This window comes from Paecilomyces variotii, assembly GCF_004022145.1.
Source record: "Paecilomyces variotii strain CBS 101075 chromosome Unknown C8Q69scaffold_2, whole genome shotgun sequence".
NCBI classification, from domain to species: domain Eukaryota; kingdom Fungi; phylum Ascomycota; class Eurotiomycetes; order Eurotiales; family Thermoascaceae; genus Paecilomyces; species Paecilomyces variotii.
In genome coordinates this window covers 3,897,804-3,916,800 of record NW_021167141.1, presented here as the reverse complement: position 1 = coordinate 3,916,800, position 18,997 = coordinate 3,897,804, and the positions used below count along the sequence as shown (strand labels likewise).

Sequence of the window (18,997 nt, the reverse complement as noted above, 5' to 3'; positions counted from 1 at the left end):
ATCTGGTACTGACGTACCCTCCAGTGCCATCAAAATGCAGGGTGTAGTGGATCCAGAGACGCTCTACACCAAGCAGAACTGTATTGGTATGTGCCCTTCCAACGGTCTAACTATGGTAACTAACTGATATGCAGGTGGCGGGAGCTTCGGTAAGGTCTATAAAGGGTATGACATTGATACTCATGTCACTGAGATTGAAGCTAATCTTAGCGTGTGCTCGGGTATAGAGTCGACAAGCGTACGGGCCAGTCCGTGGCAATCAAGATCATTGACGTCGAGAATGCCGAGGACGAAGTGGAGGATATCATCCAAGAGATTTCGATCTTGTCGGAACTCAATTCGCCTTTCGTGACGAAATACCATGGCTCGTTCTTGAAGGGATCAGATCTGTGGATCATAATGGAGTTCTGTTCAGGTGGAAGCTGTTCGGATCTTATGCGCCCAGGCCTCATCCCCGAGGAGTACATTATGATCATACTGAGGGAATTGTTGATGGGTCTGGACTATCTGCATAGTGACAAGAAGCTGCATCGGGATATCAAAGGTTTGTCCCTGTGCATGATTTGTCTGTTTCCACATTGCTGACAACGCTCCCTAGCTGCAAATGTGCTGCTAAGTGCCAATGGCCAGGTCAAGCTCGCGGATTTTGGTGTCTCTGGCCAGTTATCAGCTACGATGACCAAGAAGAACACATTTGTTGGGACACCGTTCTGGATGGCACCAGAGGTCATCAAGCAGTCGGGTTACGATCATAAGGCAGACATCTGGTCTCTTGGTATTACCGCCATTGAACTTGCCCAGGGTGAACCTCCTTATTCGGACATACATCCGATGAAGGTGCTTTTTCTGATCCCCAAGAACCCGCCTCCAACGCTGCAGGGAAACTTCAGTAGATCTTTCAAAGACTTTGTTGAGCTGTGCCTGAGAAGAGATCCGCGGGAACGGCCATCAGCAAAGGAGTTACTCAAACACCCGTTCATAAAACGTGCAAAGAAAACGACCTACCTGACCGAACTTATTGAGCGATACGAACGGTGGCAGGCCATACATGGTCACAGATCGGCCGAGGAGGATGAGGACGACGGTGTTCCGCAGCCGGCTCCGAAACCGACACCAGAGGAGGAAGATCTCTGGGATTTCGGTACCGTCAGACCAGCAGGTCGCTCGGGCGGGCTGAAGGCGATGAACGACTCTGCAGCAAATGCACGCAGCCAAGCATCCGAGGCCGCCACTCGTCCCTCGGATCAATCAGGAAAGGCGATGCCAGACTGGGATTTGGGAGAGGATACGCCTGTGAAAGACAAAACGAAGGGTCAAAGTTCACCACAGAAGTCGCCGCAGAAGCAAATGTTTCCCTCTGGGACAGTACAACAAATGCCAGTATCCCCATCGAAAGTACCGCTTCCCGCATCTCCCCAGAAACAGGCCCCGAGACCGTCCGCGCCGCCCGGGACTCCTTCACATCTAGCCACGCCGCAGCCTATCCCTCAGAAAGAGAGCCCTGCTTCAAGTGAGTATGATAGAGCTCTACAGCGGTCTCTTGCCCAGGATCTGGGATTCCTGCAGCTGGGGTCGCCAGCAAACACTCCACCTGCTTCGCAGACCCAACGGACCCCGAAGGCGCAAGAACCTATATTACGGAAACCGGCACCTATACAGCCAGAAGACATCCCCTCCTCTCGTAGCACTTCGACTATACAGACTCCAGCATCGCCCAGTCCTCCGCAGCGGCAGGTCGCCGGGGGCGAACGGCATGGTGCGCCTTCATTCTCGCCGCGTCCGTCCCCTATCACACAATCTCCACAGAGGCCACAGACTAGCCATCGCCCTACACAGTGTCAGGAAAATGAGAGGCAACTACGGCCCCGTAAAAGTACAGACTCGAACATTGTTCCGCCGCCAGCTTCAACACCATCGCATCAAATTACCGCGTTAAACGGTGTCATCCTACCCGCTCTGGAAGCAGCTCTCCACCGTCGTGCATATCATGTTGACATGCTCAATCGGAGCTCGAGCACAAGCAGCAAGCAGTTGCCGCCAGCAGCGATCGACCTACAACAGAGGCGCCAGTATGCGCACGAGAAACTGAAGAGGCTTGTAGTCAAGGCTGCCGGTCTCTTCAGCGAGATAGAACGCTGGGACAACGAGGCCCCAGTCGGGATGGGTGGAGAAGTCGGCCCTTTCCTCGAAGGGTTCCTAGAAGAAATCCTCATCCGGGTTGAACCGGCAGATGATGAGCTGGGTCCATCAAAAGCTTGATGATTGTGTGCTCTTTATGGATAATTCTCCCTTCTTTTCTGTATTTTTCATGTTTGAACCAGATGGCATCGGGTTGGTTGCAATTTGGGGAGTTTCGAGTTCTGCCGCTGTTTGACGCGAAGGCACGTCTACAACTGGGTTACACCGAATGGGGTTTATCTCCGGGACTTGCGTGTCTCTTTTTCCCTCTCGAGTGCAGCATGCGGATATTGATTCTTTTCGTTTGATATGAATTTGAAGACGGCACCGACAAAACAAGGAATATAGAGGAATTGAATGGATTCTCTGAATAAAACATGTGCGATATATCTAGTTGTGTCTATCCTACCACATACAAGTGCATTAATTCTAACCTTGAAGGCCTAGCCAGCTCATTCTATATTGTTCGATAATAATAAAATAGTTCTTGTATCGGAACTCCTAAATAGGCTTCCCGTGACCCAACCCTAGCCCTTATCGGAAGCCCTACCGCATTGATTCTTCCCCGCTATGGGTCTCGGCCTGACGTCGTCCGAAAGTTCCTGAGATATCTATCGGGTCATCGCGAGTTGGTCCGTATCCCATCTGTTTTGCGCTCTCTGCTTTTCTTCTTCTTCCGTGCATATCTATTGAGCCTCTAATACCACTCACAGTGTTTCCCTTTAACCTTAGACGCTTGCCAGCTTCGCTCGAATTCGTCCTCTCTCCGCTTCAACCCCCGCAGTGACAGGATGTCTCCCCCGGCCATCATAGCACCGTCCATCCTGAGCGCGGATTTCGCGAATCTGGGCGCAGAATGTACCAACAAGATCCAGGAAGGCTCTGACTGGCTCCATGTGGATATCATGGATGGCCATTTCGTTCCGAATATGACCTTTGGCGCCCCAGTGGTCACCAAGATCCGCAGTCACGTCGAGCGTCCGTCGCAGCCCCTCGGCAAAGGCACCTTCGACTGCCATATGATGATCATGGAGGTAAGCAGCGCCTTGTCAATCCTGCACCATGACGATTGTACAGCGCCCGATGCATGCTCCGTGGCTACATCGGACTTGACGTACGGTCTTGTCCGAGGACCACGTTGAGGGGTGCATTTCCAGTGGATTGAGGATGCACCGGATGTTGAGAACCTATACTACCCCTGGAGAGGAAACAAAGAAGCGAAATTGGTCAAACAGAGACTGACACGCAAGCTTTGCGCGCCACGACAGCCACAACGATGGGTCAAGGACTTCAAGGCTGCCGGATGCGATCTCTACTGCTTCCACTACGAAGCTGCCGTGTCATCGGTTGCTGCTAAGGAGCCAGCGGACAAGGAAACGACGCGCAAGACGAGCCCGAAGGAACTGATCCGGTATATTCATGAGGAGGGGATGCAGGCGGGCATTGCTATCAAGCCCGATACTCCCGTGGATGTGCTCTGGGAGATTCTGGAGAACAAGGACGAGAAGGAGCGACCGGATGTAAGTGGCTGCTCAGTCTACTACCCTTGTTGATTGATATTGAATATACACTAAGCCTATCTCCTTATTCTAGATGGTCCTTGTCATGACCGTCCACCCTGGTTTCGGTGGACAGAAGTTCATGGCGTCCGAGCTGCCTAAGGTCAAGGCACTGAGAGAGCGATATCCCGATCTGAACATTGAGGTTGACGGCGGACTCGGTCTCGGAACGATCGACCAGGCTGCCGACGCCGGTGCTAATGTTATTGTCGCAGGCTCCGCCGTCTTTGGTGCCAAGGATCCCGCCGATGTCATCGCGAAGCTGAGAGAGGCCGTTGAAAAGCGCCGATCGTGACTCGCCGCTCCATCGTCATATCACAACGTCTCTACGGACATGACCAAGACATGTCTCTCTTCGTTGTAGACCCCTTTCTGCATCACTCAAAACTGGCAGCTGGTCTACATACGTTCTGACGGTATTACATTAGCACTGTAGGGACAGAGGCGGGGCAAAAATACAATCATCAGCGAAGTATATCTAGCCCGAAGCCTGATTAGCCATACTGCGTGATCGCCGGTCAGATTAGCAAATTCCACGTAGATCGCTCCGGGCGCAATATAAAAGAAAAGCATGCTTCTTGATATCAGAGAGAGAGAAAATATAAGCTCCACTCCAACCAGTATCTGCTCGCCCGCTAGTCAGAATGACCGCGCAGAAAGTGACGTCGTAGCCAAGTACACATCGCCTTGAGGGAGGAATCCAGACTGACGCACACGAGTCGAAGCTAGCTTCTATTGCATTTTTGGTCTCCCACGGATACGAGATGGTTATTACTCGATCAGTCGATGTGCCCGTTTGCCAGCCGTGGGCTGCGAAGAAGCTTGCCGAATCGAACCAAAACATCAGCATAACACGTGGGGAATGATATGGTACGGCTGCTACAGCCCTGGTTGTTGCTCGAGGATTATTGGCATATGGGACCTAGATCAACGCAAACGGTAAAAATAGTCAAGTTAGCCACAGGGGGTTTATGGTAGAGGATTGATTATAATTATGAGTTATTAACTACAGACACAGCGGGATGAAGCAAGTGGAGGAAGCTGGTGGAAGGAGGCGCTTGACGTCAGAACGGGGGATGCCCCTCAGTCACTCAGTGCCACGCTTCATTATTATTAAATCGCTGCAAAGTACAAAGTATTAATCTAGTCCTCTCTACGTTCCTTTGGATATTTAAATTATCTACGGTCTCTGGCTGGGATCCGGTCCGCTTTCTTCATCCGCTTTCTCTCCTTTTTTTCTTGCCCCCCAGCAAAGTAAACGCGTATCGCTGCAATCCCGTCCTTTCACTCTCTTATGATTCTCCCGATAGAATAATTAGATCAACCCCCCTTCGATCTAACGAGAACTACTCTAGTCTAGTCCATTATTGCGATCATCCATTGTACTCCACGTGATCTGTTGCTGGCGTTGAAACACCAACCACGTCAACTTTTCTGTCAGCCAGCAAGCAAACACGGACTGTTCGCCATTTAACCCCGCCTTAAAGATCTCTGGTCCTCTGCGAATCTTCCTGTCTCTTTTTTTTGACGTGATATCACCGTTGAGACTTTTTGAGCTAGCAAGCTTGTCCCAACGATGCCTTCTGACCCGACACTGTATCTCTACACGTCCCTGACGGCGGGGTCGTCGCACATCATCACCGCAACGTCGCGTCTCGAGACTATTCTCAAGGCCAACAAACTCCCGTTCCGTGCAATTGATGTCGCCACAGATGACAAGGCCCGTCAGCTCTGGGGCCGTCGTTCCAAGGGGAAGAAATTACCAGGCTTGGTGAAGTACGGGGAAATTGTTGGAGTAGGTACTCACATTTTCATGGCGGACCTTTCTCCAGGCCAGTATCACGGCCCGTGGATGATGAAAACAAAAAGCCACGGACATACTGAATAATGATTTGTGTCATTACTATAGGATCTCGAGCAGATCGAGGAATGGAACGAATACGGGGAACTGAAGATGCAGATCAACAATTTTGAGGATCCCGACAACTTCATCTCAGAAGACAACCCGGCCTATTCGAAACCTGCCACCCAGTCCAGTGCGACGATCGCTGCAACTACAGCTACGACGGGCACGCCCAAGTCGAGCAACACACCTCATATCCAGATCAAGAGTCCTCCCGCTGAGGAGCCCACGGTCGACGAGCGTATCACCCTGGCGTTGCGTCTGGCGGGCGAAGAGGCTGCTTCCAAGGCCAAAGACACTAAGACGGCTAAGAAGGTCGCGAAACCCGCGGAGAGTGCTTTGGAGAAGGCGGCGTCATCCACAGAACCGCCCAGCTCTAAACCTGAAGCTGCTAGAACGGCGGAGAAGCCAACCAGACTCGACGAGACGGCGGAGGAGAGGGAGAGCAAAAAGCCAGAAGGCGAACAGGCCAACCCTGGTCGCAGGAAGTCTGTTGTTCCTGCTGCTGAGATTGCTGGAAACCCGCGTCGCCCATCCCTGGTCCCAGAAGTGGCTGCAGTGTCCAGTGCGAATTTCAGGGCTGAGAACGCAGAGGCCCTTGGTCTTGTGGAACATCACCGCGGGTCTATAGTGTCTGCGACATCTCCGGAGGAAATGAACAGCGTCCGCAACGAGATTCGGAAATCGATTTCTGAGGGCCCGAAGGGGGTGATTGATGCGCTGAGGGGCGATCTCGCGGAGCAGAGAGAGAAGGAAGAGACGGTTACGACGCCTTCCACTATCGCAGAGGAAGAAGCAGACGCTCTAGCTCCTTCAAAGGCGGAGAAGGAGAAGTCCGAAACGGACAAGGAAACCGAAGAGACTCCGCAGAAGCAGGACCCGAAGGATGAGGTTCTGACTGGCGCTAGCGTGCAAGACTGAAGGATGGTTCTGTTTTCTTTTCCTTCTGCATTTTCCCCCAAGAGCATCTCTCGATTAGTACTTTCATGAAGTCGATGATCAGTTACACTAGCTTTGCGTGTCATTATTTATCGATACCATGTCATTCTACATTTTGATTTTGCCATTGATTCTCGTTACCAGATTGCCATGGGGTTATTATTCATTAGGTTAGATTGAGCAGGTTCCAGTTTCGGTGAGAAGATCCTCTTGTAAATAATCTACTCTACTCTACTCCTGCCAATACCCATACCTGTAGTAGGTGGGTGGTACTTTAAACACTCTTCAATCATTTATTGATTTTCTACTGAAATTTGTAACAATGTGCTTTTAATTATCTTTGTAACAGCAGGATATAAAGCCTTTAAGAATATGCTCACGTCCATAACTGCTTCCTCAGTATCCACTCTCTTTATTTAACGACGACAATAAATAAAAAAGTAATAACACAAAGATCTATAATCATCTATCGATTATATGACCTGTCCAAAAAAGTCAAAACCAGAATCAACCCCTCCCCCCCCCCACACAGGGCTCAGCTACTCAAGTTCCTAACCTGTCCCCCATTATTCTTTTTTACTTCTTCTCCTTCTCCCTCTTCCCAAGATATGATTCAATACTCCTGCTGATCATTCCAATAAAGCGTCGAATGCGTCATTTCCCCCGTCGGTTCCAATTCCCAACCCAGAACCACTCTCGTCCATTGCAAGAGGTGACTTGCCAGCTTGATATGGCCGACGTCCGTGGGGTGATTCTTGGGATTAATATCGTTATGCGCGAGGATGCCGTCTGTGTTGAAATAGTGCACGAAGCCTTGGTCTTTGAAGTGGTCGAGGACGCGCATCGTTTCGGGCTCGTAGATTGTGGTGCCGCGCCAGCCGGTTCCGGAGCGGATGAATCCGCCCCATTGGGACTGGGAGGTGGGTTAGGTGTTGTTGTTGCTGTATGATATGATATGATGTGATAGGAATATACGGAGGAGAAGATGAAGGTGATCATGTTAAAACGACTAGGAGAAAGGGGCCGTGAACATACCATAAGCACGACCACTGCCTGGGGCCAGACTTTGTGGATATCCTCAATCATATCAATATAAGCTTCTGCGAATTTATCGCCTGGGATTTCGTTCGGGGGTCGATGGTCGTTTCCGCCCATTTGGATAATGACGAGGTCAGCGGGCTGCTCGGCCTTCACGTCGTATTCTTCGGGCTCGCCGCCATACATGGAAGCTGCGCGGACGCCGGGGTCTGAAGCGTGGTGCCAGAACCATGTCTGGTTTGATGAGGAGGGTTAGTGTTCATTTGTGATTTCAGGTCTGTGAAGTGAGGATGTGTGTACCATGCCATGGGTGCCGCCGCCGTAGCATTGGAGGTCAGCGAGACAGACTCCTGGGTAGGCCTTTCGATATAGTTAGTATGTGTATATATATATAAAAGAGGAGCAGAGAAACAGAGCAATAGAGCAGACTAAGGGCAGAACTGACAGTAATTGTATATTCAACATTGCCTAAACCAGCTGCATAGAGAAACGCCCACGAGGACAAGGTCTCATACGTAGCGAATTGTCCAGATACGACGCTTCGAGTCCAGTAGTCAGCATGCGGAAGTCAAATATGGATAGGATACTCCATCACTCACGATCCTCCTATTAGTTCCACTTTCTTTTGATACGTGACAGGTTTCAAAAGACGAGCATCGCTAGCAATAGATACCCCAGCTATCTGAACTGTGCGGGGAACTATCAGCAAGGAACCGATTGAGCAGGATAGTTATACTTATCCCAAGCCCCAATTCGTAACTAAGAAAAAAAGTTAGTTTTATGAAACATATACCTCGATGAGTGAGTGGTATGCTTACCTCGCATCTCGAAAATATTGTTATCAGGTATATCGTCACCGTCAAGTGCCGTCCCGGGACCGACGAAATAGTGCGTCGAGCCCGCGGTCACATTGGAGAATAACCAGTCAAAGGACCCGATCCTGACCAAGATTCTCTTAGATACTGAATGGATGGTGATGCGGACCATGGGAATACATACCGGTAAGCTACCAAGGCTCCTTCGGATGTGCTTGGGCCAAACGTTACAGCAAGCTGAGTTGACGTTAGTTTTTCTGCTATCAAGACTGGCAACTCAATCAAAGAAACATAATTACTTACTTTCTTGCCTGAAAATCCAACTTTGATTCCGGGGGCTCTGAATCGAAGTCAATTAGTACTTTTCGCTATTTCAACACCTCAAGAGAGAGACGAACGACCACCCTAGATATCAATTAGCATCGAACATATGAACGAGTAATCAGACACGGAAAAAAAAAAAGATAAAAATCATACAAGATATATGCTGACTATCCCAACGCCCCTTGTACGAAATCTGGGATACGTCTGGCCCGTAACTTTTCCAAGATTCATCGAGAGCAATGCTCTGAGTCTGCCCAGGCCACGGGTTCAGTCTTTCATGACCATTCTCCAGAATCGTAGCCGTGGCACATAACGACCACGAGAGCAGACTCGCGCCCAGCTGTAGCAGCTTCATCATGGGCACACAGCAAACGCGATGGGTAGCTAGGCCAACTCAAGCACGCTATCGCTGGTGTTCAACAACCGACATGGGACGTCAAAATTTACTTTTTTCGACTAGAATTCGTCGTCTGTTCGTTCACCACCTTATGTGGCTAGAACTTCGGAACTTGACCACTTGGGAATCTGTTATCGATTCATCGCAAATGCCCCCTTAATTAGTTCAAATGCCTAGCATTGATTTCGATCTCGGCTTGGAATTCTACCCTATAATAAATAAATGCTTGTCTGCCAAGTCCTGTTTGGTTGGGGCGCTTCGAAAAAAAGGATCCTATGAGAGAAGGTTTAGCATAGGCTTCTTAACCAAGGGAGGAAAGCTGGGGGAAACACGAACTGCTTTTTTAGAGCCTCGGGAAAAAGGGAGGGTGGATTACTGTAACCTAAAATAGTAAAATCCGCCTCCAAAGCCCAAGTGTACGGGGTATTAATTCGTTAGTGAAGTAATAGTGAACCAGACATCTGAGACGCCGAGAAGGAGTGGAGGAGAGGGAACAGAGCCGAGGGGGAAAAAGGTTTCAATAATAATAATCAAAGGGACTTATTATTTGGCCGAGATAAAGAGTGTCTGAAGAGGATCAAGATTCGATCGAGATACGCGTCAGGAACCGCTGATAACGGAAAAAGGAGGGAAAAGGTACAGTTGCAATGCACATTGCAATGAATGTGATCCCTTCCCTAGGGCATTACGCCATGGCGGATCCCAATTGCGATCCGCGGTGTTGTCGCGTCGCCGGAAGCGAACGCGAATTTGTCCATCATCAGGGAATGGATGGACGACAACCACCACCACGTAAGCAGTTAACAATGCTAACTATGTACATACATACTTTAACTTGAAGTCGGGGTGATCGTCGCTGCTTGCAACTTAGCTGCCGTTTGACTAACAGCGCATAAGGCATCGCTATAGCTAGTTGACTTAACTATAACGGTTTCGATGCTATCTCAGTTTCATGTTCGCCGGATACGGTAAGCTAGTTAGCTACTTAACTATACTACATAGTAGCCATAACCGGAAACATAGCTATTATGTCTAGACAATGGAATAATCCATTCTTCTCAATCAATGGCGTTGATCTTGCAGCTGCTATCAGCGATGGACAATGCGGAGCGGTAAGCTCAACGATCGGTTCATCCCTTCTTGGCTCTCTTGGCTCTTCTCCGCAGTTCAACAGGTGCGCAATGCACCGATCAACTTCTTATTTGGGGACAGATTGCTGTGAACTATTTTCTAGTTTCTTTTTATTCTCCTAGTTCTGGTTTTGGTGCTCATACATCCGATCCATCTATCCTCATTGGGTATGATGGGCAAATTCGCCTCGAAAGAATATATTGGATTCACCTTCCGTTCAAACAGCCTGAGATGACATCCATACAGAAAAGCAGACATGTTTACTAGCACTGGAAATATCATAGCCGTCCCTCTGGTCTCCACACTCACGCCTGCTTCATCTTTCGACTCCTCTTCTTAGGAACGCGGATCAACCAGTACAGGAACACCGCTGCAATGATGTTGAAACCAGCGTATCCGAATAGAATGCCGATATTACGCCACCGCTCGGAAAAGTAAATGCTGATGGTACTGAGGAACTGATCCGTGGTCGCCATTGAGCAAAATTCACAATCAGACGTCGCAGCAGGGTTGAGCACTCGACCGCCGGCAAACCTGATATAGGGATCTAGGAAAGCAGAGCAGTTCATCCCGGACGGCGGGCTAAGATGCAATAACTCGATGCTGGAGCAGGTGATGTCGGCTCTTGCAACGCCTGTGGACAAAACTGCCGATACTAGATAATTGAAGGGAGAGACACGATACATGAAGATCCAGAAGCCTGGAAGCGAGGCTTTAGGAACAAGGACACTGTCAAGGATATTGTCAGTCTCTGTCAGGATCCTCTCTTAATGTACAGTACTTACCCGCAGAAGACCAGACACAGTGAGAACATCAACTGCGCTACGTTACCGCCTGTTTCGGCCTGTTCTATCCCTGCGATGACCATGGAGCAAAATGTGGACGTGAAAATCATCAACACAAGAACCAGCAAGAACATCGTGCCGCTCCGTGATGGTACTGTATGGGTCGGATAGGCATTGCGGAAGAGTCCTATAGGGTAATACCAGCAAAAGAACATAGGTACAGCCATGAACATATTCCATGGCAACTCCACTGTGATACTGGCTAACATGAACGCTTTCCAGGAATAAGCTTTGCATGGGCGTTCGCGCACTTCGTATAGCGCTCTTTGGGTCACGAAAAACGGCATCATTTGCTGAATCAGACTTGGGAAGACGACCAGGAGCATGAATATGGCGAACATCTCGTTCTGCAGCCCTTGCAGACTGTTCTGCTCCCTCCAGAATGTAAACCCAATGAAGAGCGGCTTGATACGTTAGTATACAGCCAACAATTGAGCCATAGGGCCTTACCGGAACGATACACATGGTGGCCTTGGCATAGATATATCCAGGACTGCGCCAATATTGTTGGAACATGCGTCGCAGACATACTAGGAACTGGTACCAGAGGGGCATCGCGAATTCTCCATATCCAGCAGCTCTTGGAACTTCGGGTTTCTGAGACAATTCCACCTTCATTTGGAAAAGCTCCTGCCGGATCTGAGTACGTTCGCTGCTTTCATTCCACACCTCAGGCCAGTTCTTATCAGTGTGAGATCCGGGAGCCGCTCCTATGACTTCCAGCATCCATTCCGCAGGATTGGCATTAGGCGGACATTTTGGCGCCCCTTTCTTTTCAAAGTACTGGATAAGCGTTTCCATGTTCTCGCCGAGCTCCCCAAAGTACACTGTCTTGCCTCCTTCTGCCAGAAACAGGAGTCTGTCGAATGTCTGCATCAACATCGCCGATGGCTGATGAATTGTGCAAAGAATCGCTTGTCCATGATCGGCTAGTTTGCGCATCAACGTACATATTGACCAGGCTGTTTGGCTATCCAGGCCGGATGTCGGCTCATCAAAGAAGAGCAGAAGATCAGGCTTAGCTGCGATCTCTACACCTATAGTCAAACGCTTGCGTTGCTCGACGTTAAGCCCTTCGCCAAGCACGCCAACGATAGCCTCTGCATATTCTTCCATACCAAGCATTTTGATCACTTCCTCTGCGTAGGCCTCCTTCTCTTTACGTGGAACGCTAGCAGGCTGGCGGAGCAGTGCGCTAAACACAATAGCTTCTCGAACTGTAGAGGTCTCGAGATGGAGGTCTTGTTGCTGTACATATCCTGTTTTGCGCTGAAAGGAATCATCTCGCGGTCGTCCATCAACGAGCATTTCACCGCTGATCACGCCCATGGTAACTCGATTTGCCAGAACGTCTAATAACGTAGTCTTTCCTGCGCCGGTAACGCCCATCAAAGCCGTTAGGGTACCAGGTCTCACCCATCCATCAATATGATTCAAGATACGACGAGGCTGGCCCTTGATCTTGATATCATAGCACACATCTTGCCAATGAAACACTGCCGTCTGTCTCACAATCGCCGCCGTCTGATCTTGGCCACCTTGACCAATTCCGCCCTTTTCGCGAATGTACCCATCCTCGGCGTCATCGTCGCGGTGAACCTTCTTCATGAACGCAGGTATCTTCCCGCGCGGAAAGACGAGAATTTCCCCTTTGGATGGTTTCGCACTCACATATTCGCTGGAGACGATATATGCGAATAGAAATGCAATGAAGAAACAGACCAAAATGCCGAAATTGCGCCAGAGGTGTGATTTATAGTATTGAAACGTTGTATTGATATAGGCGTCTCCATCTACAAAGTTCTCCCCTGCTATCGCACCTTTTTCGGAGCAAATGACGGAGCTTCCACTAACATGCTCATACCCTGGACCTGATGGGATATATTGAGAACATGGAAAGCGTCTGTCGCTAAATTCGTTCACCATGAGGGATTCAAAAGCATAGGCAATTGGGTTAAGGTAGTTGATCCAGCGGAACCAAGGGTGCATGTCTCGAATAGGTATCGTGAAGCCCGTATAGATGCAGAGAGCCAACATGAAAATCGAAGACGGCGTCATAGCTTGAGCCATAGTACGGGATATTGCACCGATCCAGCGGAAAATATTAGACATCGTCAGAGTCGTTGAGACAGAGAACAAGAAGAAGACAAAGAAATGACCTGGGGTGCGCCGAAGATGGGTCATAAAGTACAAGATCAGGTTGAAAACAATGGCCACCAGAAACTTCGAAGGAAGATCAACGATCATAGAACTAATCGCTTCCGCAGATGGGTGATATAGCGCATACTTGTTATGCTTCTCGACTATGGGACGTTGTTGCCAGAGGGTTAGGATCTCCAGCGCGCTGGCAAATGCATTTAACAATATCGCGAAGAACAGCAGAGCGCCACGAGCGAAGAAACTGCCAGTGTTGTCTTGTAAATTGAAAAATACACTGGAGACGATCAAAGCCATCACAAGATTGCCGATGACAGTTGCCATTGTCATGCTTGTATCTCCCTTCAGACGTCGAAAGCCTCTCCATATGCAAAGACGAATCTGCATCAGATAGGACAGCGTATATGGCGATTTGGCCGGTGTACCTTTGGCCTTCTCTGCGGCGCGTGAGATGGCGAACTCCTTGAGCTTTTCGCCTCCTAGAGGGTATTCAGCTTCGTATGCTTCAATCTCTGATAACAACGATTGGCGTTCAGGGCTTTCCTTCCATCGAGCCGCGAACTCGTCAGGGGTATGAGGAACACGAGCCTCAAATCCTGGGCGGATCTGCCTCTCCTCGGGGTTCGTCAGGGAGGTCAGAAAGTCAGCAGTTGTTTGCCTATCCGGGCAATGGAAGCCCATGTCCACAAAGAAATGCTTGGCATCAGCAGCTTTTCCAAAGAATATTTGACGTCCTTCATATAGTACTGTCACCTTATCGAAGACCTGATAACCGTTAGCCAAACTATCCCATTCGGTACAAACCAGATGAAGTGACATACGTCGTATATGGCTTGTCCAGCCTGGTAGATGGCCACAATAGCAGCTGATCCAGTATACTGGGTGGAAAGACGAACAGTCTTGACAAATTCCAAGGCAGTTGAACTATCGAGGCCGCGCGTGCTGTTATCCCAACACTGCAGAGGGCTTCCACATAGCGTCACCTCTGCTATGCTGACTCTCTTACGTTCACCTCCAGAAACACCCCTGATATATTCGTTCCCAATACGAGTATTGATGGTATGGGTGAGGCCAAACGTGGCCATAACGACGTCCCGCATGTGCTGTGCATATTGATCACGACTGACCCCAGGGAAGCGGTTCTTTGGAGCACGCGCATGAGCAGCAAATAGTAGCGTCTCGCCAGCCGTCAACTGCGGAAAGTGGATTTCTGTCTCTGCCTGATAAAGGACCTCTCCGCGGAACTGACTATGCATGTCATCCCAGGATATTCCCTGGTATTGAATATCCGCTCCATGATCTATGTAGAAGCCATGCGTCTCTCCAGCGATTGTTTTGAGAAAAGTCGAACAGCCACTGTACACGTTAAATATTTGTCTTCAACATATCAAATGAGGACCGGTTACCTTCCAGGTCTTCCCAGTACGACCAACATCTCACCACTCTTGACAAGGCCTTCAAAGCTCCGCAGAATATCAATACGTACTGCCTTCCGATGGCCTAGTACTCCTTTGACCCATTCTGCGGCCTTGAGCCACATATTAGCGACATCCATCTGGTAGTCAGCAGCTGTTCCATATCCGTAGACGCTGAGATCCCTAAACGACAACCCAGCCGTACGACGAGGATAGCGTTCTGGGTCGCGTGAAGTAATCTGCAAGGTAGATTTGAGCCATTTGCGAGGGTTGAAGTCGCCCGAGTTAGGATTCAGCTCGGGGTCTTTATCACACTCGAGGAACGGGTTTCGAGAGTCCAGTGCGTGATTACCACTGGTTTGGCGCGATATCTGGGACATCTGTCGTGCGAGAGATGTGATTTGCTTCTCTTCGCACTCCCCAATGTCGTCATAAGTTGCTGTCGTCCCCGCGAGTGCTCCATCAAGTCCATCATTGCGCCCTTCCCCTGGCGTTCCAGACAGATGGGAGTTTGGATGGAGATCTGATATAGCTCTGGTCGAAGTTGCAGCAGCCCCGAAGGGTGCTGGAAACTGAGGCTCGACCATGGATAGTGCAGCAGGAGCTACTTCATCCAGCTTCAGGAGTGACTTGAACGAGGTAGTGCAGAAGTACTAATGGGGAGCAGTCAGAGCAGAAGAAGGATAAAGAAATACTGGACAGTGAAAATAATAACGAAGGACGCGTCAGGCAAATAACGAGGCTAGCTTAGTGTTATGATTGTCGGAGGACTCCAGCATTATGTTCACATAGACCAGGGTCATTGCCCAAACGGATGACGGAAATCAGCATATCCACCAAGCAGATCATGGACCAGTAACTAATGAATTCTGTAAAAAGGGACAGTGAATAGGAAAGGTTGGTCAATCGTAATAAGTTTCAAGCACACCAAGTTAGTCCTTACTTCATCTTCAGACCCCGGTTGATAGCACCAGTGAAAGTCCTTCTCGGAAGTTTGTACTACAGCCAGCTGCGAAGAAGGCCAGTCAGTAGCAGATTAGAATCTGAGGTTACCAGAAGACGTCACCAGATGACAGGAAACGAGCGGGGATGTTTTACGAGCTTTACGAGCGAGCTGGTAAGAAGTACCAGTTTATTTGTCCCAAAAAGGCAAATGCAGGCTGTTGCATCCTGCTTGTGTATCCCCAAGGCCCCGCGGTCTCCGACCCAAGCTTTAAGAAAGCTTCCATCATTCCATTAATTACAGCCAATGGAAGTTTTCATCAGCAGATGTTGGGACATCGGTGACTGTCATAGAAAGACAACACGGGGAAAAGCAGAACAATTAATTTCTCAGCAAAGGGCACGATGCATGGATGTCCAGTACCATAAGCGTCTACTGATCTCACGGCTATTTTCAATCTAAAATTTCCTATATCCTCTTTTGTGAAACAAAGCTGGCGTCCCTAGGAAAGAATCACTTCACTTCCAACAGTCTACATACATGCGAAGTCATTTAGAGGCATATTCCGCCAATACTAATATCCAATTATTCTACTCGACCACTACTATAACACACGCATACAGATGCTACACATCCCTCACCCCAAATGAGGAAGCCAATCGGGCCAGTTTGTCGCCAGAAAAACTTCAGGCGGCTCATACGCCAAACAGCGGAAAACCTCAATGTTCAGATACAACCTCGTCAGAATATATGGCAGCGTTAGCACCAGTGACATAAGATTCGCAATATATCCAGTTGCTCTCGTCCTTCCTATGCGGTGAAGTCGAGATCTGATCCAGCCCATGAGAAAGGTACACATCCCACCGACCGGAGGAACGATGGTCAAGAGGAGGCAGGAGGCGCGCCAGAGAAGGTGTTCAGCCGACGTAGGGAAATGCGAGTTCCAGGATAGACAGTGAATCCCACCAAAGAGGACGGCACCGACTACAAATCCGGGCTGGAAGCGAGATATTCGTTTCAGATCCCCTTCGAAGTCACTAGGTCTTAGCGAGGACGCGGCATGATCCCATCGATAACATGGATGAAAACAATTGTTGGATATCCAGGGGCGCATACGATGGGGACCGAAAGTTGCTGGGCCGATAATACCTAACGCTTTGACTTCCTGCACAGTCGGCCGTCGATTAGCCGTGATATAGCAGGAAGCCTCCACTCCTTGAGGCTTGTTCCACATAAGAAGATAGGTGAAAAAAGAGCAGACCGCGAAGCTAAGGGCAGATATCTCCATTTGTGAACTTGGAAGGCCCTCCGTCTGGCGAGAAATGAGCTGCAGAGCCAGCCAGACAACCTGGATCAACGTGAAAGTCTTGGCCAGAGAATCGCTTTTGCTCTGGTCGTCGAGAACCTCCTTAGGAAGGTGTGGTAGAGAAGTGATGATACCACACTGGCGCACCAAAAGCAACTGCGCAGCATCAAGGTACCAGACGTTACCCTGAAGGGCACAGACGTTATGATACCATCTCATCAAGCTGATATGGTGCATATCCGACGTAGGATACTCTTCAAGGGCCGTGAGAACAGCCTCGCGATTCTTAGAATCTACCTCCCAGTCGAAGCCCGTCAAGCCTTGGAATTCGTATACACGTTCGATATACCGGTTCGGACTCCATGCTGGACTCTGCATAAGACCGTGGATGGCATTCTGCATGTTTTGGACGGAAGTAACCGGCGTGGGTATTTTCATTGTATCATGATTCTCTTCTTCGCCTCCGACCAAGGACTCCTGATCCGTCATCGAGTTGGATATACCATGTTCCCTAGAGACGCGACAGGATTCAACATCCTCCTGAGAACCACCACCGTCGCCCCTTTCTACCCATAGTTGTCCCTCATCTTTCTCAAACCTCACAATGAACCCACCCATATTCGCATAGTAAGTATGCGCCATGTCCCAATCCACCTCATCCTCACTCGCATACGCTTTCAATCGTGGGCTCAGGCTCCTCGCCGATACGAAATCCGTCAAGGCCTTCGCCAGCAGAAATTCCGGTGCGACCAGATTCATAATCATCCATCGAATCTCACGATTAAGCAAGTAACCTTTCCGTCTGATTTTCTTGTTCATTTTGTATATCCGACGGGTAGTGGGCGTCTTTTTCTTCCCTTTTTCCTCCGATGAGGAATAGTATGCTTCCAGGTTTAGATGCCATTGTGGAGGTAGGTTAAGGTGCTGAATCGACCAGACGCATAAAATGAGAATGGAGAGAGAGCTCCAGATGATATCGAGCGTTCCGCGTGTGTTAGGGCCGGAGACATAATGCGTGATATTAGCTGGGATTGTACAATTGCCAGAGAAGATGAAGGCGGTCATTTAGAGAGTGTATACATGTGACCTCTTTGGAGTTGCAATAATAATTATTCTACTTCTTCAAATAATAATGATACAAATGCCGTCTCCTCGCTAAAGTTATAAAGAACACCCATCCCATTTCTCACTGCCATCTCTCCCCTTCAATCCCTTGAAAACCGCTCATCGAAAACTGAAACTCGCTAAAGCATCCATATGCATGCTGAGCGCGTTTCCGACGAGTAACCGATGGTATATAACCGCCGGGCAAAAGTACCGTGGCTTAGCGCTCTGGGTGATAAGAGACATTACTGGCCTCGTGCAGTACGCGCTGAGGCGCAGCATGTAGATACATATTGGCACAGCGCAACGTGTCACTAATAATATCGCTATAGTTATAACTATAAAACCAAAATAGTTCAATTGGTCCTCTAGCAGTTCTCAGACTCGATTTTCCAATCCGCGTTTTATTTCCCAACGCCCACAGGAGCCGTACTTCGATAACTGTCTCCGAAAGGGCTCCCTCAGAAAGGATATACATATTAGTCTACATATTTTATCTGACCCCAAATTTTCAACATCGAAATGATGATTAAGATAAGTCATGGTTCTCCACTGAACTGTATCAGAGATCCAGTTACCTGTGCGCAAACGTTGAACAGTTTCGAAGCAGCTAGATCGTTTTAAATGCTTGGATGAGGACTAGGCACACATGGAAAGATTATCCAATGTGTATATGCCCTCTCAGCCAAAATACCTAGATGATTAATGGTGTAGGTTCTAGCCAAGAGGACATATCTTGATCGGTGCCAGCCATGGCAGCGTACCGCGCGCATAAGACGCGAACATCAACAAGTTATAATCATTTTGCCTATTCCAAACATGGCTTGTCCATCACCTGTTTTGGACGTAGCGTGAATAGCTGCAGACAATATATAAGAAAAAATCGAGCAAGGACCCAGAGATGTTGAGCCGGATAGAGAAAAATCAGAGTATATAGCACGCT

The 18,997-nt window shown here is 49.0% G+C and overlaps 6 protein-coding genes across 6 annotated transcripts; 3 read left to right on the top strand and 3 right to left on the bottom strand.

Annotated features, from left to right (window-relative positions):
• Window positions 1-34: 34 nt before the first annotated feature.
• C8Q69DRAFT_397292 (kinase-like domain-containing protein) lies at window positions 35-2,259 on the top strand (the record flags this gene model as incomplete). The annotated part of the gene is made up of 4 exons (XM_028627772.1): window positions 35-86; window positions 135-165; window positions 228-544; window positions 599-2,259. 4 exons carry the CDS (start codon window positions 35-37, stop codon window positions 2,257-2,259), a joined length of 2,061 nt encoding a protein of 686 aa, XP_028488224.1.
• A 710-nt stretch (window positions 2,260-2,969) lies between these two features.
• On the top strand, window positions 2,970-4,032 carry C8Q69DRAFT_485487 (ribulose-phosphate 3-epimerase; the record flags this gene model as incomplete). The annotated part of the gene is made up of 3 exons (XM_028631831.1): window positions 2,970-3,212; window positions 3,447-3,713; window positions 3,772-4,032. The coding sequence occupies 3 exons, from the start codon at window positions 2,970-2,972 to the stop codon at window positions 4,030-4,032; spliced, it is 771 nt and encodes a 256-aa protein (XP_028488223.1).
• Window positions 4,033-4,817: 785 nt separating this feature from the next.
• C8Q69DRAFT_459412 (hypothetical protein) lies at window positions 4,818-6,902 on the top strand. The gene is made up of 2 exons (XM_028630074.1): window positions 4,818-5,532; window positions 5,647-6,902. The coding sequence occupies exons 1-2, from the start codon at window positions 5,314-5,316 to the stop codon at window positions 6,559-6,561; spliced, it is 1,134 nt and encodes a 377-aa protein (XP_028488222.1). The 5' UTR covers window positions 4,818-5,313; the 3' UTR covers window positions 6,562-6,902.
• C8Q69DRAFT_176850 (acetylxylan esterase) lies at window positions 6,877-9,387 on the bottom strand. The gene is made up of 12 exons (XM_028625821.1): window positions 9,362-9,387; window positions 8,910-9,281; window positions 8,831-8,837; window positions 8,736-8,772; window positions 8,617-8,669; window positions 8,436-8,557; window positions 8,358-8,376; window positions 8,217-8,306; window positions 8,063-8,156; window positions 7,918-7,977; window positions 7,615-7,851; window positions 6,877-7,492 (listed from the first exon to the last, which is right to left on the bottom strand). Exons 2-12 carry the CDS (start codon window positions 9,112-9,114, stop codon window positions 7,193-7,195), a joined length of 1,224 nt encoding a protein of 407 aa, XP_028488221.1. The 5' UTR covers window positions 9,115-9,281; window positions 9,362-9,387; the 3' UTR covers window positions 6,877-7,192.
• A 1,202-nt stretch (window positions 9,388-10,589) lies between these two features.
• On the bottom strand, window positions 10,590-16,196 carry C8Q69DRAFT_485504 (putative ABC multidrug transporter; the record flags this gene model as incomplete). Its single annotated transcript, XM_028631835.1, has 6 exons — window positions 10,590-11,013; window positions 11,070-11,533; window positions 11,580-14,051; window positions 14,108-14,642; window positions 14,693-15,279; window positions 16,185-16,196. The coding sequence occupies 6 exons, from the start codon at window positions 16,194-16,196 to the stop codon at window positions 10,590-10,592; spliced, it is 4,494 nt and encodes a 1,497-aa protein (XP_028488220.1).
• On the bottom strand, window positions 16,109-18,184 carry C8Q69DRAFT_459397 (hypothetical protein). The gene has a single exon (XM_028630073.1). The coding sequence runs from the start codon at window positions 18,013-18,015 to the stop codon at window positions 16,282-16,284; it is 1,734 nt and encodes a 577-aa protein (XP_028488219.1). The 5' UTR covers window positions 18,016-18,184; the 3' UTR covers window positions 16,109-16,281.
• Window positions 18,185-18,997: the final 813 nt, after the last annotated feature.